A 22,780-nucleotide genomic window follows, 5' to 3' on the forward strand; every position below is an offset into this window, starting at 1 on the left:
GGGCTTGATCCCAGGACCCCGGGATCATGACCTGAGCCGAAAGCAGACGCCTAACAACTGAGCCACCCAGGCGCCCCCATTTGTGGTGTTTTTAAAGCCACTAAATTGGTGGTAATTTGTTACAGCAGCAGTAGGAATTTAAATCATTTTCTCTTGAAGCACTCAGCCTATCACAATCCTTACAGGTTTTCTCTGGTTTAACTTTACAAGATAGCCACTTTTCTAGGGCTCAAAAGAGTCTCCGCTGTCGACGAGAGCCGACCGCAGCAGTTTTCCACGATCGCTTTCACACGCCTCACAGAACCCTGCCTCTCGTGCCGGCTTCACAGTCTCACCTTTGTAATCCATGTACCTCTGTTTGCGGTACATCACCCTAGACTGGAGGCCGGCAAACTTTCTGTCAAGAGCTAGACAGTAAATATTTTTTGTGGGTCATCCACAGTCTCTGCTGCATATTCTTCTTTTTTTGCCCCACAACCCATTAAACGTATAAAAAAAAGAGTTAGCTCATAGGCCATACAAAAACAGGCGGCAGGCTGGATGTGGCCTGTCATCCTTAGTTTGCTGACCCCTAATGTAGATACAAAAATGTCAGGGAGAGACTGGCCGACACAGGTGGTTGGCATTTATGCACACAGTCCATGGAAAGGCTTTTTTTTTTTTTAAGATTTTATTTATTTGAGAGAGAAAGAATGAGTGAGAGCGCACATGAGAGAGGGGAGGGTCAGAGGGAGAAGCAGACTCCCTGCTGAGCAGGGAGCCGGATTCGGGACTCGATCCCAGGGCTCCAGGACCATGACCTGAGCCGAAGGCAGTCGCTCAACCAACTGAGCCACCCAGGTGTCCCTGGAAAGGCTTTCTGAATAAGAATTCATTTTATAAGTAGCCAATTCCCAGTGAATACTTTCAAATAATGACAACTTTTGTTTCCTAGATAACTTTGAAACTGTGGAAACTGGAAACATGATAGGCGCCTAGGATGTCCTGTAAAGGAGCATCCCCATAACGGCTTCAGTAAAAAGCAGAGTCTCAGCCAGACCAGGCTGTCGTTGCTGCTGAGCACCCTGCTAAGAGAATATGAGTTCATGCCCTCAGTCCCACTCTTCCTGTGGTTAGCACTCAAATAAAAGCTCCCTAGCACGAGCACATGGGAAAAAGACACCCTTTCCCTTCCTACCTACCTACCTGCCTGCCTACCTGCCTCGATTAGACACGTTTAACAAAGAGCGTGTACTAACTGCTTGTTAGAGCTGGTGATGTAAGGATGTGTGCTCAGGTTGTGGGAACAGAATACACAGAGGAATCAAGAACTAGCAATGCTAGGCCCCAGAAAGCTTGGGGCTCTGCAGGGTCTTGTCTTCTATATTCTGCCTACATGAGGGGAACCATGAGCCAGGCCTGGTGGGCCTTCCTTCAACCAGAACGCCCAGTCCCTTGGCAACGGCCCCCACCAAACCAAGGTTTTGGGGGTTGAAAAATGTCCCCCGAAATTTCATGTCCACCCAAATTTCAGAATGTGACCCTATTTAAAAATAGGGCCTTTGCAGACATAATTAGTCAAGATGAGGTCATACTGGATTAAGATGGGCCCTAAGTCCCATGACTGGTATCCTTATAAGTACAGGAGACTCAGACGCATGCAGGGAATGAGGACCTGTGAAGACAGGGGCAAAGACAGGGCTGACGCAGTTACAAACCAAAGAATGCCAAGGACTGCCAGGAGCCACCAGAAGCTAGGTAGGGAAGGATTCTTCCCTAGAGCCTTCAGAGGGAGCACGGACCTGCCAACACCTTGATGGAGGACTTCCAGCCTGCAGAGTTGCAAGAGCTAAGAGAATAAATTTCTGTTGTGCGAAGCCACCCCACCTGCTACTCTCCCTGCTTGTGCTCGCGCTCTCTCTCTGACAAAGTCTTTCTTTTTATAAAAAAGATTTTATTTATTTGACAGAGAGAGAGCATAAGCAGGGGGAGCGGCAGAGGCAGAGGGAGAAGCAGACTCCCCGCTGAGCAGGGAGCCCGATGCGGGTCTCAATCCCAGGACCCCGGGATCATGACCTGAGCTGAAGGCAGACGCTTAATGACTGAGCCGCCCAGGCGCCCCATAAATAAAATCTTTTAAAAAAAATTAAAATCTAGGGGTGCCTGGGTGGCTCAGTCATTAAGCGTCTGCCTTCAGCTCGGGTCATGATCCCAGGATCCTGGGATCAAGCCCCGCATCGGGCTCCCTGCTCGGCAGGAAGCCTGCTTCTTCTCCCACTCCCCCTGCTTGTGTTCCCTCTCTCACTATGTCTCTCCCTGTCAAATAAATAAATAAAATCTTTTTAAAAAATAAATAAATAAAAATGAAAACCTAATTTTTAGATGCTTCCAAAAATATTAAAATCATTTTATTTTAAATAAACATAGCTAAACAGTGAATTTTTAAACTTTGTCGTATCCAATTCTACCACTACAGAATTTAAGCCTTAAGTTACTTTCCAAGCATTTTAATAACTTTTGTTTATAAGACTTACAGAACGTAGATAAGGTTATTTATCAGTTATTTCCTCCATGGGTGTCTCAGCGGGTTAAGCATCTGCCTTCGGCTCAGGTCATGATCCCCGGGTCATGGGATCGAGCCCCACATCGGGCTCCCTGCTCGGCGGGAGGCCTGCTTCTCCTTCTCCCTCTGCCTGCCTTTCTGCCCCCGCTTGTGCTCTCTGGCTCTATCTCTCTGTCAAATAAATAAATAAAACCTTAAAAAAAATAATTCACTCCAACTGAGCACCAAATGAATACAGAGCGCTTACCTCACTACTGAGTTAGGTGACTACTAGTGAAGGGAGCCTAGTCCTGTCCTCAGGAAAACGTTATGTTAGCTGGCAGACAGCAAGAGCAACAGGAGTTACTAACTTATAGAATTCAGGGAGGGTACAGCCCCAGAAAGCCAGTCTTACTGTTTTATTTAAGAAGCAAAGAACTGAAGGCTCAGATGGTTTAAGTATCACACCCAGAGTTAGCGGCACAGCTGGGTCTAAAACTCCTCTATCTTCGAGAATAACAACCAAGGATCGCATAGAAACGTGCACGGTAACTGTGATACCATTTTTTTTTTTTTAAAGATTTTATTTATTTATTTGAGAGAGAGAATGAGAGAGAGAGAGAGCACATGAGAGGGGGGAGGGTCAGAGGGAGAAGCAGACTCCTTGCTGAGCAGGGAGCCCGATGTGGGACTCGATCCCGGGACTCCAGGATCATGACCTGAGCCGAAGGCAGTTGCTTAACCAACTGAGCCACCCAGGCGCCCACTGTGATACCATTTTAAGGGAAACTCCCTCGGGGTGGGTAGAGGCCAAGGCCCTCACTGCTGCAGCTGAGCTTCCCTGCCGCCCTCTGCTATTTAAAAGCACAGCTGCCAACAAGGGAGGTCTGATCAGCAGGTGTGGTGGGGTATAGCTCCCCAGCAGGTGGAGTGAAACAACACCCGGACCTTTCAAGATTTTTCTAAAACTACCTTCCTACTGATTCCTACTATACAGTTTGTTTATTAAATGATCAGAAATCAGAGGCCCCAAATGGCTCCAATGTGGAGAAAGCCTTTCCTCAAATCCAACAAACTCAATCTCTGTGAATTTCAGCCCATAGCCACACCACCATCCTGGCCCTGTGGCCCTCAGAACGTTCCTCTTCCATCACCAAGATCATAGTCATGTTGACCTAGAGAGGCATCCTCCTGAACTTCATTACATACCAACCATACACAGGACGCACATGACTTAAAATTTTTTCTGAAGTCCTTTTCCTGACATTAGGAATCTGAAAATGAGACACTGAGAGGCCTCACCTGTTTCACCAGAAGAAACTAAGTATCTGTGGTGTCTCCGAAAGGAATAAAAGCAGCATGAAGAACTTTGTTGTCCCCCTCCTCTGCCAGCCCACCTGCAAAGACCACGTGCCTTCTGCACGATGCCCTCCACACTCTTGGTACAAGCTGCTGCAACATTGTTAGCAAGACAGCAGCAGGGAAGGGAAGGAGGAGTCCCCCGTCTTTCAGGTATACAAAATGACCTGGGAGGTACACTGCTCCCCCATCCCCTTTCAGATCTACATCTAGCCTCTGGTTACTGATACCTTCACTGCTTCCAGTTTGACTCTCTCTTCTATACAATCACTAGAATGACTCCAAGAAAGTGCAAATCGGATCACGTCACTACCCTGCTTAATATTCTCCAACAGCTCATTATTGCCCACGGAACAGAGTCCAAATTCCTTAGCACGGCATATAAGAACTTCCTAACCTGAGCCCTGCCCACCTATCTATTGTTCTTTCTCCCTCGCTCCCTCAACGCAAACCATTTGCCCCCAAGTGTTGGACTACTTCACCCCTCCAGGCTCTTGCTGCTCTCCATTCAGGCAACAGCCTTACTCCAGATCTTTTAAACCCACCTCTGGCCTCTGTGCCTCCGGGCAGTTTGCCCTCCCCTATCCAGACGGAGTGCTCATTCCCTGAAACCCTCAGCCCGACCCTCCCATCAACACTGTCCATTAAACGCTCGCATCATGGTGCTCACCAGCCCCGGTAAAGATGTTTTCCATAATTCCCCACCTATTCTGTGAATTCCTTCCTCTAAGGGGCCAGGACTGCGGAGTTTATGGAATGAATGGGCATGAGAGTTTGGAATGCGGTCCGAGGTCACAATAACAGATCTCACCAACTCTCCGAGACCAGGGTCAGAGGGGAACGGGTTCTGGGCAGCGCTAGGCCCAGCAAAACCCTTAGGTCGCAGGCGCTGCTCACAGGCTGGGGGAGCAGAGCCACAAGAGACCCGCCCGCCTCGCTTCAATGGAGCCTCCACGCCGGCTCAACAACAAACAGCGCGGCCTAGGTGGCAGCCATCTTGCTCCCAGGCTCTTCCGCCGGAAGCTGTTGCTAGGCCCTGCCTCCAGACCCGCCCCCTCGTTGGCTGCGCACCGCGCTGTGCTCCTGTTCAGGGGCAGGTGGGTCTTGGTTTGGGGGGCACTCAGAAGGTAACAGAAAACACAAACACATAGCCGCATTAACCGACGAAGTCAGAAAATATGGGACTCTACTTCAGACCCGGCCTTTAGTTTATTTCTATTTCTTTTAATGCTGGTGTGATTAACATAATTAACAATGTTATATTTGTTTCAGGTGTACAATATAGTGATTCAGCGAATCCATTTACTGCTATGTGCTCAAGATAAATGGAATCTTAATCCCCATCACCTGTTTCACCCATCCCCCCACCCACCTCCCCTCTGGTAACCACAAGTTTGTTCTCTGTATTTAGGAGTCTGTTTTTTGGTTTGTCTTTTTGTTCGTTTTGTTTCTTAAATTCCACGTGAGTGAAATCATACGGTATTTGTCTTTCTCTGGCGTATTTTGCTTAGCATTACACACACACACACACACACACACACACTATGCATTCGTCTATCAGTGGGCACTTGGGCTGTTTCCATAGTTTGGCAATTATAAACAATGCTGCAATAAACAGGGATGCATGTATCCCTTTGATTTAGTATTTTCGGTTGTTGTGTTTTAAGCTTTTATTTGCCCATTTGAGGGTGAGAAAGAGAACTATGGGGGGGAGAAGAGCAGAGGGAGAGAAGCAGAGCCAGCCAAACAGGGAGCCCGATGGGGGAGGCTCCATCCCGGGATTCCGGGATCATGACCTGAGCCAAAGGTGGACACTTAACTGAATGAGCCACCCAGGCGCCCCAGTACTTTCGTATTCTTTAGGTAAATACCCAATAGTGTGATTAGTGGATTGGGTAATTGTATTTTTTTTTGAAGAACCTCCATATTGCTTTCCAGAGTGGCTGCACCAGTTTGCATTACCACTCCCAGTGCACAAGAGTTCCTATTTCTCCAGATTGACACTTGTTTCGTGATTTTCGCCATTCTGACAGGTGTGAGGTGATATTTCATTGTCGTCTTGATTTGCATTTCCCTGATGAGTGGTGAACATCTTTCCATGTCTGTTGGCCATCTGTGTTTGGAGAAATGTCTGTTCGTGTCTGCCGCCATATTTTAATTGGATTATTTGGTTTTCCTTCCCTTTTTTTTTTAGACTATACTCTATGCCCAACATGGGGCTCAAACTCACAACTCTTGAGACTAAATGTTGCATGCTCTACCAACGGAGCTAGCCAGGTGCCAAGTTGTAGTTCTTTATATGTTTTGGACCCTAACCCTTTACTGGATGTCTACAAGTATCTTCTCCCATTCAGTAGGTTGTCCCAGTTGTTTCCTTTGCTGTGCATAAGTGAATCAGGCCTTTACTTAAGGTGAGACCAGACCTTAAAGAAAATGGGGAGTCTGCTAACTGCTAAGAGGGAATATTCCAAGGAAAATGACCCCTTGAGTAACGTCCTTAGTAAAGACAGCCTGCCAGATTTCAAGGAAGGTAAAAAGTGTTCCTAGAGGACAAGGAGGGCAAGTAGACTGGTTGACCTTGGCCAGGTGAGGGCTGTTTTGAGGACTAAAGGAACCAAAGTGCTTAGGACTCCAGCATTTGTTTGCTGTTGCCACTCAGACCTAGCCCCAAGCCTTTTCCCATTGCCAGAGGAAACCTTAGTTGTGTAATCAACTGACTGCAGAAGAGGGGACCCATAAATGCCAGCTAACACATCCAAGGAGGGAGGGCTGCGTTCCTTCAGACATGACCCAACCCTACCCTGCACCCAGTTCTGTGTCAGACCCAAGGTCTGCTATGATCAGATTTCTCCAGGTTCCTACAGGTTAAATGGGGGTCCGTTATAAAGGTCCTCCCACAAGCTAACTCAATGGGACAGTTCTGTATACCATTGCTAATAGTCTGTTTATAACCCATCAGGAAAGGATAAGCTATACAGAACTTCATTTGACTCTAAATACATCCTAAAATTTCTTCCATGTGAAAACTGGATTTAACAGAGTAAAACTGGTCAGAGTGAAAACAGTACAGGCAGTTTTATGGAGATTTTTTTCTTTATTGAGAAACTTAAGACTTGGGTACATCAAATAAAACCAATTTCTGGGGGGAAAAAATCAAAACCCACAATAGAAAAAAAAGTTAACACTGTCTGGGCCATAGCAGAACCCAGAGAATATATTCTTTTAATTGAAAAATTCTAGGTGCTTCATAATTGACCTTTTGATACAAAATGACCTATTAAATTTCCAATTTGTGGTTCTTGGTGTTCAGGTCCATAGGACACGCTAGAAATCTTCAAACCTTGAGCTGAATTCCAGGAGGGGTTATTTGGCTTTTGAATCCTGAAAAGAAAAGCACCAACACAAATTTAAATACAAAATCAGAAAAACCTGAGATGCACTGAATCTCCGGCTTATAAAAAGGTATTGCGAGAGCCGTGCTTCCTGACATTTGGGCAGGACGACTCTGTTGGGGCTGTCCTGTGCACTGGGGGACATTTAGCAGTAACCCTAGCCTCTACCCACTGGACGCCAGTGACACATCTCCAGTTGTGACAACCCAAAATATGTCTCCATTGGCAAATGTCCTCTGAGGGGGCACTCCTGGCTGATAATCACCCACTCTGAGGCTAGCTAGGTACTATAAAGCCCCAGGCCCTTCCTGGCCATCCTGTACTCAAAGCTACCATTCTCTTGCTTAAATCCAAATGAAGGGTCTGGGCCCTTACCATGTGTCCTTTCCCCTCGCCTCTGGCTCTGGTTTATCTGGTCCTCTCCTTCCTCCATCAGGAGGCACCCGCCAGTCCTGGTCATAGGTCCTAGTTAAGTCTCACTCACCCCTGCCCCTGCGGCCGAGGGCCACAGCCGCCAGGGTCAGAAGTGGACTAGAACACACCCTGTAACTGTAGTCAGGTGTATCCGTCTCTCCCACTCCGACACCAGAGCCCAGGGCCCATGCCCCTTGTGCTCCCAGAGCCACGCAGCGGCTGCACACACAGCTGCCCTCACCAACCTCAAGCCAAACCAGGGAGATATGTTCATAGAAATGAGGCTGTAGGATCTGATTATGATGCCTTGTTTATCTGTCATTATTCTAAACCAAAAAGGTCATTCATCTAACCAGGGGCTCCTTCTACAGAAAATTGCTCCTTATAGTTTACAACCTGTTCTCTCTTTTCTCCAAATTAACTCTTCCAGATGACAGACAGAACCCAGGTGACTGCCTGTAAAAGGTACCGGGTTATAGTGGCTCTATATGCTGTCCCTAATCTTTTAGGAAGATAGTCACAAGTCAAAGCCATTGCAGAAAACAAAAACAGCCAAACATACGGTTTTTCCTTGGCTAAGAGGTAGCAGCGGCAACAGCGCCCACCTTCTGGGCAGCTTCTTTCTTGGCATGATGAGCCTGCAGAACCGCCACAGCTTCATCCACCTGTGAGCAATCTCCAGGTGGTTAGTGACATCTGAGCGGAGGCCCCCGGCCCCTCCCTGGCACGCGGGCCCAGCAGTGGTGCTGCCCGGTGCTGCCCGCTCTTCCTAATTCCCACCCACAGCAGCTCTCAGGTCACAGGTGAGGCGAGGCGCGACGAGGGTCGGGAGACAGCAGACCCGCCTCCCCCTGCAGGGCCTCAGGACCAGCTCACCTTGGAACGGAGCGACTCGGGGGACTCGAGCATGTGCAGCAGCTCAGAGTTGTCGATCTCCAGCAGCATGCCCGTGATTTTCCCAGCCAGGTTTGAATGCATGGTTTGGATGAGCGGGAACAAACGTTCTCCTGGGGGAGGAGATCTAATTAAAGCCCAGGGTGAATCCCAGTGAATGGACACTGGTGTCTGGGTCAGTGCCAGGCTCTGGCCCCCTCTCCTGCAAACACATGGCTCACTCACCCAGCATCTGCTTCTGCTCCTGGGGGGGCGCTGCGGCCAGCATGGAGGCGGTCAGGGGCTCCTGCCCCTGCACATGGACCGCAGGCTGCGGCGCCTGGGAACCAGGAGAGACAGCAGGTTAGCAACACGGAAAGGACGCTCGATGGTCCTGAGCCTGACCACTCAGTCTCTGAAAGCCTACTATGTGACAGAGATGGAGGTGGGTGTCCTTGCTGCCAAGGAATTAATGGCCAGCTTGGGGGACGAGGGGTTACAGGAGCAACAGAGTGTTATAGGCTTGAACACAAAACCAACTACAATAAAAACAGCATGCTATTAAAAGGGAAAGGAAATGACAGAAAATAAACCTACAAGGCTCAGCAATCATCAAATGATTCCATTTATAATTACATCCCACATCACTTTATTGTACCAAATGTTTTTATTCTATCAAACGCTTGAGGACTGTCAACATGCATTGTCAATGCCAGTCACAGCCCTGAAAGGAAGACTCTGAAGGTAAAAACTATTTTACATACGCAGAGTTCCGAGGCATCTCGCATTTAAGACAGCATGAAGCACGAGCAAGCGACTTAGGGGCCACAAGGCAGACTGCGGCTCCTCTAAGCAAATTACTACTGGGCTCTGGGTCCAGTCCCCCATCCCAACTTAAGATCTCTGAAGCTGAACTCTTCTGCCAGATGAAGCTCTTTCCTGCCTGCATGTTCCAGTCTCGCAGAGCAGCTAAGGATCAACTCGGCCAGTGGGCGTGAGCAGCTCAAAGAGCTAAGCGAGCACACACATGTTGTAAAAAGGAGGGCGGAAACAGCAGCTGTTTCTGCTGGGGCATTTCTGAGTAGACTATTATGGGAGGAATACTTCCCAGCCCCTTCTCTCCCAGCAGAGAGAGCCCGAGAGGCAGTGTCACCACAGAAAACACGGCACCCTGACACAGAGCGGGCATTTAATACCTGTTGGAGGAATCAAAGCAAGGCACCTTTTCAATCAAGTGCCAACAGGGGAGATCCTTTTAGCATTCTGTTTGGTGGGCCTCACCTGCAGGGGCTGGATGGCAGGGTGAGGGCTGCGGACACTGGAGGCGTATTTGTAAGGTGCGACAGCCCGAGGGGCAGTAGCAGCGACAGCAGCACGAGGTGCTAAGGTCTGCACGGCTGGGGGAACACCTTAGGAAAAGAACAAGCAAAATTAAAGCCCATCAGTCTGGGCAAAGACCCGTCAAATCCCATCTTTCCCCATTCTGTGTGCATCCAATACCACCTCCAGACTGGCAGCTGTCAGTCAGCCCTTGCTGGGCGGCGCCAGCCCCACCAAAGTCCATAGCCAAGCGGTCCGGGCACTCAGACCCTACAACAGACCAGCAAATGCACATCAGTGTCGGCAGCGGATGTCCAACTGGCCACGTCCCACGGAAGGAGCCATTCCAAAGCCTGTTCACACAACACATCGCACATGGGACCACGACTGCTACTTTCGAGGAGCAGCCAACAGAGAACACAACTCTCTCCACCTCTTGGAATACGGGACATAGTCTGTAAAGAACAGTTTCCTTCAATCTCCCAACCCCACCCAAAAGAAGAGGCTGCCTCTGTAGTCATCCAGCTAACAAGCTTCTATAATTAAGCTTTCTCACATGAGTCACCAATGAGCAGAATTCTTAAAGTCACCGACACTCCTAGAACTCCCATTGTTTCTCTGCTCCTTAAGGACCAACCAGAGCACACAGCCAAGATTACAGGACCAGAACTGGAACGTGGGCCCAACACACTGACCAACCGTGGGCAGGGCCTAGCCAACCTGACCCCCTCTTCCCCAGGCCGCGCTTCTCAAGGCCAGTTTGCTCACCGACTCTCTGAGCGGCAGTAGGGAGGCCACGAGAGGCCGGAGCATTACCAGTTGGAGCCAGATGGCGAAGGGTGGGACGGGGCCCAGACTGGCGTAGTGCACTTGGCATTCCTTGGAAGCCTGGCGAAGACAAAAATCGTGCATCACTGATGAGGCATGTGGACCAGAACCTAGGCTGCGCCTCAGAGGGGGCGAGGAGAGGCAGGGAGCCTGGGGAGACATATCCCGGGTGATGGAACCACCACTCCCCACCACCTACCTTGAGGTCTCCCACCTTGCTGCCAGCGGGGGTTAGGCCTCATCTGTGCTAACTGGTTGGGTGTGTAATACGGAGGTCTTCCCTGGGCCTGCAAGAAAGAGCATCCAAGCCCTTTGATTCAAAGGACCTGAATCCACATGAGAGGAGGATCTCATCTCATCTCACTGCCAGGCCCGAAGCTAATTATTCAAGACGTTCTGAGTACTCAAAGGCCTGGGGGAGGGAAGGCCAGTTAATGGGGATTCTTTCATTCTAACTCACTACTGCGTGTGAGAGTGAATGAATAAATCTTCGTTTTCGTGGGTCCTTACTCTGACCTTCTGAACTCCAATATCCAAAACCCCTCACCCCAACCACCACGGGCTGCAGGAACAGCCGTCGGGGGGGCAGGTTCCAAAGACCCAGGCACACAAGCTGGCCCACCTGTGGGACTGCTGGCACGAAGTAACCACCGGCTGCAGGCTGGAACTGATTTAAGATGGCATTGGCAGGGAGTGCTCGCATTCCAGCCACCCGCTGCATGTACTGGTTGGTCAGGTGAGCCTTTCGCTCTTCCTTCCTCTGGGCCAGGGCGACATATAGTGGCTTGGAGCCCACGATGCGTCCGTTCATCTCGGTGACTGCTTTGGTCGCCTCTTCAGGAGATGAGAAGCAGACAAAGCCAAACCCTTTGCTTCTCCCATCCTCCAACATTACCTACAAAGGGACCAGCTACTTAAGGAAAAGGTGTTCTAGTTTGGGGGACAGCTATTAAGAGCCAAAAAACCTGGTTTCTGCCGCAAAGAGTTCCCAAGTCTAGGGCAAGGGTTCTAGCCCTGTCACGGGATGTACCCCAGACCAATTAGGTCACAACCTCTAAGGACAGGACCTAGGCATTTTCTTTGTTAGATCCCCAGGTGATCCTAAAAGTTTCTAAACACTATGATATGGCTAATGGTTATACCAGGAACCCAAAGATATTTCCTGACACCTAGAAGTGTAGTAGCTACCTTTGGATACCCGCTAGAGATCTGGACAGTGTTAAGCGATTTACTTGTAAAACTCATCTGCCCAAGACCTTGGTGAACAAAACTTTTATCATCTCTTAGCAAGGTGAGGATATGCTTTTGAAATACCACATACACGCAGGAGGTACAAAACCAAAGACTGCCACCATTAATTCAATGGGAGTTAACAGCAGAAAGGTGATCAGCTAGGAGAGCTGGATTCTAGTCCCAGTTCAGCAATTTCTAAGCTCTGTGATTTTTTTTTAAAGATTTTTATTATTTGAGACAGACAGAGCACAAGTAGGGGAAGCAGAGAGGGAGAAGCAGGCTCCCTGCTGAGCAGACAGCCTGACAAGGGGCCCGATTCCAGGCTCCTGGGATCATGACCTGAGCCCAAGGCAGATGCCCAACCGACTGAGTCACTCAAGTGCCCTCGCCGCCCCCCCTTTAAAAAGATCTTATTTTCTGAGAGTGCATGAATACATGTAAGCAGGGGTGGGCAGAGGGAGAGAATTTTTTTTTTTTTTTAAGACTTTTATTTATTTGTCAGAGAGAGAGAGGGAGAGGGAGGGAGAGCACACACAAGCAGGAGAGCAGCAGGTTCCTCGCTGAGCAGGGAGCCCGATGCGGGGCTCGATCCCAGGACCCTGGGACCCTGACCTGAGCCGAAGGCAGCCGCTAAACTGACTGAGCCACCCAGCTGTCCCAGAGGGATAGAATCTTAAAAGCAGGCTCCACACTCAGCACAGAGCCCAGATGTGGGGCTTAATCTCAGGACCCTGAGATCATGACCTGAGCTGAAATCAAGAGTCAGATTTTTAACCGACTGAGCCACCTAGACTAGGTGCCCCTAGCTATGTGAAACACTTGCCCTCTCTGAAGCGTGATGCTCACGAGATCCTCTAAGGCAAACTGCCACAAAGCCACAGGTCTACTGGTTCAGGCCATCTTTTCCCACAGACGGCTAGTCATTCAGACAGTTCTTTTCCTCACCTGACAAGGTGACTCGTAGCCCCCCACCCCGGCCTACCTCCTCAGAAACATTGATAGCAACAGGACAATGTGTGCTTGGGATCATTTTGTGTCTTAGCTTGCTGCCTGGACAGCCCTCCTGAGATGGAGGACAGGAAAGTAAGGATGTGTACCAACCCAACAGCTATCAATGAGATGGGCCAACACGGTCTCTGAAAACGTGACACCCTGATCTTGAAAATGGGGCCTGTGAAACTTGTAAGACATGGTCCTTTTATCCTCTTCCTGTAAATACCAACTCGAGCACTGTGCTGATAAGCAAGGAGACCATCATTCCTCACACCGATGAAGGCCAGTGGCAGTCAAGGAGGTGATAAGAGGGAAGGGGCGAGGAAACAAGGAACCCCAACAAGGTGGCCCCTGATCAACTCCCTGCTACAACTGACGTTCCTTTACGACACTCCCAGGTTGTGTGTGACGTAAAGCTAAGGGCCAAGCAAGGCAGGGTCACCACGTCTTTACCAGCCCACTCGGCCTCTGTTCTCACCCCCAGGAGGACTCTGACGTGTGCTGCACCTCCGCGGAGCAGCAGCATCTGCATCAGACTATGGTCCAAGACCTTCACACACGCATCACTTCCCATCACACCCACCATGGGCCAAGGCCGTGCACGCTCCATCCTCACATAACCAGTGTTCTCGTGCTCAAGGACTCTAATTCCTTATCTTTAGGAGGGGATTCATATGCATTCACCCTGCTGCATCAGTTGATAGGATTACCTAAGAAAACCAAGCAAACGATGCACACTGCAAAACGTGTTAAGAGTCATCTTTCCACTCCTCTTAGCTTTGTAAGGCCAGGCCAGAAGTCCCCATACCCAGTTCCCAAGTCCTCAAAATACCTTTGTTCAAGGATGAAGTGTGGCAGAGTCGTAGAGACAGGCCCCAAGACAAATGGAAAACAACCCGTCTGGATTTCCTCTGCTCATACTGTTGCACCATCTGTCCCCACGCCAGCACAAAGCAGCAAAGAATGGGAAAGATTCAGGTGCTTAGGGGTCAACAGGAGGGACTGCTCAGATTCACCACCACACCTCAGTCCTGGGAGACAGTGCAACGTATACCTCATGAAATGCCCTTCTCCAGAACTCAGATGCGTAATTGAACGCCAGGAGAAATTTGCGAGATTAATGTGGTATTTATTCTCAGAAATGAACACGATTTAGATTCCACTCCTTCAATGAAACAAATGACAATAAACCTCTAAAAAATTGTAATTTCTACTTTCGATCCCAAATCTCAGTATAAAATACCTTAGCACTGGTGATTGATCCAAAAGGAGAAAACTCTTTCCTTAACTTCTCATCATCAATGGTGTCATCCAAGTTCTTAATGTAGAGATTCACCCCCTGAAGCAGAAGGATCACCGTTAATGCACATCTGTACCCCACATATGCCCTAAGACACTGATTCTCAAAATGTGGTCCTAGACCAACAGCAGCCCCGCTCCTTGGGTACTTCTTAAAAATGCAAATTCTCGGGCCCAAACCCCAATCTCCTGAATCAGAAATTCTGGGGTTCTGAAAGCCACGTTTTCACAAGCCCTGCAGGGGATTCTGATGCAGACTCAGGATTTAGACTCCTGTCGTGGACTCTGACAGGACCCTCAGTGTGGGCCTGGCTTTCTGCACAGCTCCTCTGGCTGACTGCTGGCCCCAGCAGGGCTCCTGCCACCGCTCCAAGAAAGGGTAATCATTTAAGTAAAAAGAACCCACACAAGTAAGAACAAAAGACTGAGGATGCCGGAATGAGTCCCTAAACAAATGAATCAATCTTTTGCCCTTGTTCTAGAATCGCTGCTGTATCTGGTAGGTATTTCCTTTTACACCTGAGGATCTTGGGGGAAAGGAGAGAAGAGGCAGATTCCAGATGCCCAAAGAGAAAGCCTGCTAAACCTAAGGGTGCTCTTGCCAGTATTCCACAGTAAACCCCTGGGTGGGAGGCTGTGCCAAGAGCACCTCTCACCTGATACCGACTAATTCTCTCTTGTTTTAGCTGTTCAAATTTCCGCTTTAACTCAGCCTGCCGTTCCACTTTCTTCTGGGCACGGCCTACAAAAATCACTTTCCCACTGATTTCTTTTCCATTCATCTCTTCCACGGCCTAAAGAGGAAACACAGGTCTTAAAAATCAAGACGTAGAGGCAGGGGCCTTGCTCTGGATGCCTGAAAGTCCCACCACAACATTCGGAGAGAAGGAAATCTTTCCTATAGGGCTAAAAATTAATTTCATTCCACCTGAAGTCAGCTAAGCAAATCCAAACTTTGTAAAATGGGGTTACTACTTAAATGGGTTATTGGTCCAGATGATAACAGAAAAAAATTGTAGTTTTATAAATACAAGCGCAGCAGACATGAGCCGAGGCTGCTCATCTGGGTGTCACCGAGTGTCTTCATTCTTCTGTGGGGAGCGAGTGGTGCCCACTGAGCGCCCAGCATCATGCTTTCCCTGTAAGCAGCTGCTACTGCCAGCAAGTCAGCAACTCCTGGGGCCCCGAGCCCCCTCACTAGGAAGGGGAGCAAACACCCATCCTATTCTATCCCCCTATAGGGCTGAAGAGCTAGGTGAAAGGTAGGTGCCACGTGCTGTGGGACAGGTAAATGACGGATTAGCACGTGAAGGCCCCTCAGGCCAGGAACAACATCACTACGACACTCGGGCAATGCCCGCTCCGCTCAGCTATGTGCCAGCCGGGCCCTGCCCACACTCGGGGCCACTTCCTGCAAATGTTTCCCCAACCCTCGTGGGACTCTCACCTTATTGGCATCCTCGTGTTTTTCGTAACTCACAAAGCCAAAGCCTTTGGATTTCCCACTGGGATCTCTCATCACCTTGACACTTAGGGTCTTACCTATTACCAAAGGACAGAACTATTAGTAACACCATCTCTGTTACAGCTCAAGGAGAGAAGGCTTCTCTAGGAGCCCAAATGAAGCCAACTCTTGCTGAACCCAGATGGACTCTAGAAAGAGGCGCCATGCCTGGCCTTCTACTTCTCACCAAGCTACTGAGACGGCTCTGGGGCTGGGACTAGGTAGGATGAAGCCAAGAGTCTATTCCTATCTACTCTGTGACCCTGTCATGCAAGGCAGTTTACTTCCGGGCCTAGGCGCCCTCATCTCTTAAACAACTAAGATACAGGAGGAGTTGTAGGTCTGGTGGACTGCGGAAGGGGGCACATGGGGTGAAGAAGCCCAACTTACCAAACTGGCTAAAAAGCTCTTTCAGACTCTCATCATCCACCTCTTCCCCAAAGTTTTTGATATAAACATTGGTGAACTCCTTCGCTTTGGCTCCAAGCTCAGCTTCCCGCTCTTTTCGAGACTTGAATCTGCCCACAAACCTAAAAAGAGACCATGGAAAACAGTGAACACCCAGAGGAACAAAAATCATGATTTCCAGGGGCCCAAAGGAATATAGGTTAAAGGCTGACAGGAGAGGTTAAAACACACGAGTCCCCATCCAACCACCAAGACAGCAAGCTCAGAGACGCCCCGACTCCCCAGCAGAAAGAGAGAGGCAGGACTGTCCTGCAAGAACCAGCCCCAGGACTCCTGGCTCAGACCAGGGCTACTCCTACCACATCACACTGCCTTCGTGAAGAAACCTGATGACCATGTTTTTAAAACGTTCATTTCTGTGCATCTATGTAAATGCATAGAAAAGGTCTGGAAGGATACAAACCAAACTGTTAACAGGGGTTAGCCCTAGAGGTGAGACGGCTAGAGTGAACTATGAGGTAGCCTTTGCTTTTGCACTGGCCTCATTCTGGTGTTGACACAAACGGGAAAATGTATCCATATGCTGAAAAATCTTTAGATCTCTTTCTAGTGATACCTTTGTCTAAGACTTCACCACTGGCCACATACACATTATCAATGTTATCCATCCCCTGGTCTGTTCAACATAAAAAGGCGCCCCACAAAGAACAGAAAAGATTTTTTGCTTGCTATAGCCAAGACTTACTGTCCCTTCTCTCCCTGCCGTGGCTTAGCTAAGACCCCCCCCCCCCCTGCATTCTGCAATAACCACGCTAAAGCAACAAGGTCTATTACGAACAGCGTCTTCTGCCATCAGATGAGATTCTTCATTATAACCAAATTAAGTATTACTGTGGAGCCAGCCTTGTATGAGAAGGTCACTGAGTCATAAGTTAGCCAAGTGGAGATCTTGGGACAATTTGGCATCAACCCCTAGCAAATGACCCCATGGACAGACCTGAGTCACGGGAAGGCCAAGGTCACATGGCTAGTACACAGCTCCTGGTCAGTCCAGGGCCCTCTCCACTCTGCCGCTGGCCAAGACCCCTGCTCAGAAAGGGCTCATAGATGCCTTCCAGCAAGCCCCAGTTGCCGGTGCTCACAAAACCCGCGGACGGATGATGCTTTTAAGGGAGAGGCGGCAGGCAGGCCATGGCTTGGGCAGGAAGCCCACCTTGGCGAGTCAAAGGACTGCCACGGCTCGGGCAGGGAGACTCACCAGCCCTGGAGTGGAGAGGTAGGAGCAGGCCACGCTTGGGCCGAGAGAACCAGTAGCCGCCTTGTGTGCCAGTTAATACCGAGGTGGGGCCACGGCTGGCTCATGCGATGGCTGTCGCTCCGGACTGGGACACTCACACTTTGCGGTCATTGAGGAGCATGCCGTTCATCTTCTCGATGGCCTTGTCAGCAGCCTCTTGCGTCTCGAAGTGGACAAAGGCATAACCCTTAGAGCCGTTCTCATCACACACCACCTGGCAAAGACAAGCAGACCGCTGTAGCACCACTGGCATCTCCAAAGAGTATAGAGAACCACGTGGTCTTCTACTTAGTTGCCAGCATCTGAGAGGCCATTAGCCCATCCACGGTCCAGACAGGAGACTACAGCACGCCAAGTTTTCTTAACACGGAGGACACTACCAGGCACCCAGTGATGTTCCGTTTACAAATGGCAGCCACTATTAGGCTGCTTCTATTCCACGTGTTTTATTTCATTAAAAGACCTTGAGATTTGGGGGCAAAAGCACCGTGCTGCCAAAAAAGTGACCATTTTCCACGCCCACAATAGAATTTCAGTCTAGTGCGGAGTTAGACATGTAAACAACCACACCAGTTGTACAAAATTCTCCACATAAACAGGTGCACAGAGAAGACAACGATGATTTTATGCTTCTGAAATGACCCATTACAGCCACCTGGAGACCTGAGGCACTGCTCTGGTTGCCCCCCCCCCCCCCCCCCCCCCGCCGTGGCCCCAGAGAAACCCTGTGATGCCCTCCAAAGGTAGGAAACAGGAAGGGTATTTTAGGCAGAGGGAAGAATAAACAAAGACACAAAAGCACCTGCTGGTCATGCTGGATTGTGGCACAAGATTACCTACAGGGAACTTTTAGGCTGCAGAGCCATTTCCAGCATTTCAAAAACGACCATATCCTGTCGCCCAATTCCAAGGCTGTTCCCCCTTCAGTATTTCTCTTGTTCTCATGAGTCAGTAATTACTCTGAAGTCCTTTAATTGGTGCTTACCTTGCAAGACAGAATGTTTCCAAAAGCAGAAAAAGTATCATAAAGTGCCTTGTTATCTATAGATTTGTCCAGATTCTTGATGAAGACGTTTCCCACACCAGATTTTCTCAAAGAGGGATCCCTCTGAGACCACATGATACGGATTGGCTTTCCCTTAATCACATCAAAGTTCATGGTATCCAAGGCCCGCTCAGCTGCAAGAGAGAAACACATTTCAGTCAAGGATATAACACGTCACCTCGTGTTGATGACTGCCACCATCCCAGAAACAGATGACTGTAGGACTTTTCAAGGTAATCACTCTGATAAAAGGCAACTCTATTAAAACTAAAGGGCATCAGCTCCCTCTAGCCCATATTGCTCCTGAGGGTAGACGTTCTGGCCAGTCGCTCCACATCTTGGCAGAAGTCTCCAGCCCTCTGGGCTGCACCCTTGTTGGGTAAGGGGGTTAGGCGAGATCATCTAAATGGCCTTCTGGCACCAAGATCAAATCACAACACCGCACATTTGACTAAGTGGTAACAGTTATGAAGACTGCTGCTTACCACCCGTGGTGATGCAGGTGGGACAGGTGATACTATCTACTTCATAAAATGAACAAACTTAAGTCCAGAATGGCTAAGCCATGCAGCTAATTAGTGATTAAGAAACTAATACCAGACTTTCCGATTATTTTCAGTAAGGTATTGTATCAAATTACCAACTAGCTGTCATTTTGTCTACGATCCATCTACAAGACAAATGACAGAACAAAATCTAGGAGTGACTGACTGGGGAGAATGTGCTATCCCTGAATTCAGCCCAGTTTCTTATATTTTCAATTTCTGACAACAGAAATTGATTCAAAAACCTCAAAATGACCGATACTAATGGTCACACATAGAAACAGTCTTTTTATCATCAGGACGATGAGGATGAAACTGCATCCTTCTAAGCACATAGCACAGGAGGCTCTGCACCTTGTGGTTTCCAGGCCTTCTCAAGTCTTAATCTGAGTTCTGTGAAATTCCAGAACTTCAAATGCCCTGGTGCCCAACCAAGTTCTCCATCCAGTGCCTTGGGACACTTCCCTAGCTTCCCAACAAATCCATGTGTGTACCAGAGACTACTTAAAGGACCGGAAGCTAAGACATACCACCACCCGTCAGCAGGAACGCTTCTCTTAGTGGTAGTTAACAAACTCCCGGAGCTGGTGGCCACTTTTCCTGACTTATGCAATGAACCGCCCCAGAATCTCCTCCATGAGGGAATCAGGGGCATGGGCGTGGGGGTTCTCCTGCCCCAAGGTACCACCTCACTTAAGACAGGGACAAAATTCCCTAACTCTGCCCCTCCACAAGCTCAGCTGTCCAGTCAGCATCTCCAACCACGTTTCCCACCTTCTCAGGTGGGCTGGTTGAGTATGGGAGGGAAGGTCAGGGAAAGCAGAGACTGGACAGATCCAACTCAGGAAAAGACCAGGTACAGAAGCCATCCCTCCTGATGGTTTATCTGGGACCCACAGCCTGGGACCCCAGGGTCTCACTGACTAGCCGTGAAGGAGCCCTTTCAACACAGCTCTTCACGTCTTTCCAGACAGTGCTGCGGAAGGCACATCAGCTTCGTCTAACAAATCTGGCTGCACTTATTTATAGCAGGGAGAGGTCCTGCAGAGGCATGTGTTGGCAGACGCAATGACCAATGGCTTCTGCTACTATCACCAAGTGACAGGACTTTTGTTCACCAAGTGTCAAAAAGTCAGGCAACAGCCAATGTACCCACTACTCCCCCCGGAAAAAGGCCACACGGCCACCTTTGTGCCCTCTGGCCAGACACAGCTCAGAGCACACGGCGAGTTGATGGTAGCAGCACCGCTCGTCTCTCAACAAGTCGGATTCTCTGGTCTCAGCTGCAGCCTGGGCAAGTGACATTCTCTGTGCTTCACGGACAGTGAACAAAGTGTGGACAAAAATAGGGACCCAGAGATCCTTTGCCATAGAATGGCTCGTTTCTCCCCGTAATGGTCTCTACAGTTGTTCCCTTTTAATCTGAAGTCACGTGCGGCCCCTGATTAGGTTTCCTCTGGCCTCGCTCCGGCCACGCCTGCAGCATACCTCTCCACTGTTCCAAGCAAGGGCCCCAGTCTGGGCTGGCGGGGCACTGCGCTGGCAGTCCCAGCTGAGCCTTCAACCTTCTGCAGTTCCTTTTCCCTCTCTGGAGTCCCATTTTCTTCAGATGGGATGAAGGAAAAGGGTTTTGACAAGGGTAAAGCTCTGTGCACAGGTGAGGCCATAATCCCTACCAGCCCAGTCGATTTCCCCAGACTGCCTGGACACCCCTTCTCCACAGCCCAGGGCTTCGTCCAGAGAGTAAAGGACTCCTCCACCCCAGGAGCTTTAAAGCCACAGACCTGGGAGCTGGCCTGGCACATGCAGGGCTCGCGGCGCCAACACGAGCCCCTGCTCAAGTAAAACGAACAGAATTGTTCCCACTGCCTCCCACTCGCCCAGAAAGACCCCTTATCAGTATGAAAGCAAAGAGACTCAGTCCAGGGTAAAGGTAGGGGAGGGACGGCAGCTCTAGAATCTAAAATTTCTGCAGGAAGTGTGTTTCAATTGTTCTGCCTTTTTGGCAGGCCTGTGAGGGGCATGAACCCGTGCTCAGTGACCGGACAAGGGTCCCACCAAAGCAGGACCATATACACAATGGAGTGACAGGGACTTTCTCCCAATCCCATTTTACAGTCTCCTTGGGTTCCCACCCCACCGCCACCACTGATTAGCCCAAGGTCACCCAGTTAGCAAGCGGTGGAAGCAAGATTAAAACTCCGGTCACCTGATGCCAAGATCTTCATTCTCAACCCCTGTACCCGTGTCTCCCCCCCACCACCACCCCATGGGGTAGACTCCGAGGGTCCCCTAGGATCCTACGAATTTGTGGATATGAGCGTCTACTCACCGTCAGCCGGCTGCTGGAAGTTGACGTAGGCATAACCCAGGGAGCGGCGGGTGATCATATCGCGGCAGACCCGGATGGACAGCACAGGCCCCGCGGGACTGAACTTTTCATACAGCATGGCCTCGGTGACGTCCGAGTGCAGGTCACCCACGTAGAGGGAGGCCATGGGGTAGCTGCTGGCCGCAGCGTTCATCTCCCCAGCCCCCACCACCCCGAGCCCCGCCAGGAGAACTTCTTATAGGGACCACACAGGACAAAAGGGGCTCTTCTCGGAGCCGTGGCCCGCGCCGCGGCTCACAGGTGGCAGAGTGAAGCTAAGAGACGCCGGAGCAGGCTCGGAGAGACGGAGGACCGGGAGGAGGAGTTCAGGGACAGCTCGTACGAGACTGCAAAACCGCAGACAAAAGGCTCTCAAAAACAATATGGCCCTCCCTGGGAGTTTGTAATTTGCAGCTGTCCTGGTCTGAAGCTCCAAATTTCAAAAGAGAAGAAAAAAAAAATAACGTATTAAAACGGGGACTCCCCTCCAAATTATAAAAATTCTCCAAGAGGCAACCAAATGGTGCCCACGGCGGCCTCCGGGACACGCGTTTCTCTATAAATATAGGCCGCGGGCTCCCGGCGGTTTAATATTACAGCAGCCAGGGCAAGAGGGAAACCAAATCTTGGTCGGCGCCGACTCGGCAAGCCCCGGGGGCCGGGCGCGCAGCCTCCTCCCACGCCGGGCCGGCGAAGGGCAGCGCGGACACGTGGTGCGCCCGGGGCCGACGCGCGGGGGGCGAGGGCGGCGGGCGCGGGGCTGCCACGCGGCGCGGGGGCGGCCGGAGCGGAGGCGCGTGGACGCGGGCGGGCTGCTCACCACCGGACAGACGGACGCCAAGGTGCGGCGGCGGGCGCGGGCAGGCCGGAAGCGTGCAGAAGTGACTTCCCCGCGGGTTCTCCGAGGAGGATGCGCTTTTTTCTTTCTCTCTCTCTCGTTTTTTTTTTTTTAGGTTTTTAAAGCATTTTCGGATTTTTTTTTATCTTTTCCTGTTTTTCCTTCAGGCTGCTACAGCCTGAAAGCGACGGAGGCTGCGGCGACCCGGGGCGGAGAGAGGCGGCCGGGGGAGCCACCGCTCCATTTATACTCGCCCGCCCCGGGCGCTGCTGGTCGAAGGGCGCCTCGCGACCTGGGCGCAGTCGTGCCCGCCCACTCGGCCCGGGGGCCCGAGGCGGGGCGGCCACGCGAGAGCGACCCGGCGCGGCCGCGCGGAGCCACAGCGACCCCTGGCGCGCGGAGGACTGCTCCGCTGGGGTCTCCTCCGGACCCAAGGGCTTGCCTGCCGACAGCCCACCGTCCGGCCCTCCGGGAACAGAGCACCTGTAACCCACCCACAGGCGCAACGTTTATAATCCATGTGTGGCTTATTGTAAAATA

General features: G+C 50.4%; 1 protein-coding gene and 1 non-coding gene across 8 annotated transcripts; both read right to left on the bottom strand.

Moving 5' to 3' along the window:
- Positions 1–6,951: 6,951 nt before the first annotated feature.
- PABPC4 (poly(A) binding protein cytoplasmic 4) lies at positions 6,952–22,531 on the bottom strand. 7 transcript variants are annotated; one of them, XM_027611206.2, is made up of 17 exons: positions 22,223–22,526; positions 21,364–21,826; positions 18,427–18,620; positions 17,540–17,655; positions 16,127–16,266; positions 15,680–15,774; positions 14,889–15,026; positions 14,177–14,272; positions 11,330–11,602; positions 10,907–10,994; positions 10,648–10,767; positions 10,063–10,149; positions 9,841–9,968; positions 8,806–8,899; positions 8,563–8,693; positions 8,249–8,351; positions 6,952–7,261 (listed from the first exon to the last, which is right to left on the bottom strand). In XM_027611206.2, the coding sequence occupies exons 2-16, from the start codon at positions 21,554–21,556 to the stop codon at positions 8,262–8,264; spliced, it is 1,983 nt and encodes a 660-aa protein (XP_027467007.1). In that variant the 5' UTR covers positions 21,557–21,826; positions 22,223–22,526; the 3' UTR covers positions 6,952–7,261; positions 8,249–8,261. The 7 variants fall into 7 exon arrangements, 6 of the variants coding, with proteins under 6 accessions (XP_027467007.1, XP_027467003.1, XP_027467017.1 ...); XM_027611202.2 differs by having other exon boundaries at positions 21,364–21,832; XM_027611216.2 differs by having other exon boundaries at positions 10,922–10,994; positions 21,364–22,527.
- On the bottom strand, positions 13,781–13,915 carry LOC113917678. The gene has a single exon (XR_003518322.1). It is a non-coding gene; the product is annotated as a small nucleolar RNA SNORA55 (small nucleolar RNA).
- Positions 22,532–22,780: the final 249 nt, after the last annotated feature.

The sequence above is a fragment of the Zalophus californianus genome, chromosome 4 (assembly GCF_009762305.2).
Source record: "Zalophus californianus isolate mZalCal1 chromosome 4, mZalCal1.pri.v2, whole genome shotgun sequence".
NCBI lineage: Eukaryota > Metazoa > Chordata > Mammalia > Carnivora > Otariidae > Zalophus > Zalophus californianus.

Bases quoted from the DNA above. Each gene is read 5' to 3' on its own strand.
- PABPC4 (XM_027611206.2), bottom strand. From the start codon at position 21,556: ATGAACGCTGCGGCCAGCAGCTACCCCATGGCCTCCCTCTACGTGGGT. The intron at 15,775-16,126 runs GTAAGTTGGGCT...CTTTGGTAATAG, and splicing joins AGAGCTTTTTAGCCAGTTTG to GTAAGACCCTAAGTGTCAAG. The intron at 15,027-15,679 runs GTGAGAGTCCCA...TTTCCTCTTTAG, and splicing joins AACACGAGGATGCCAATAAG to GCCGTGGAAGAGATGAATGG.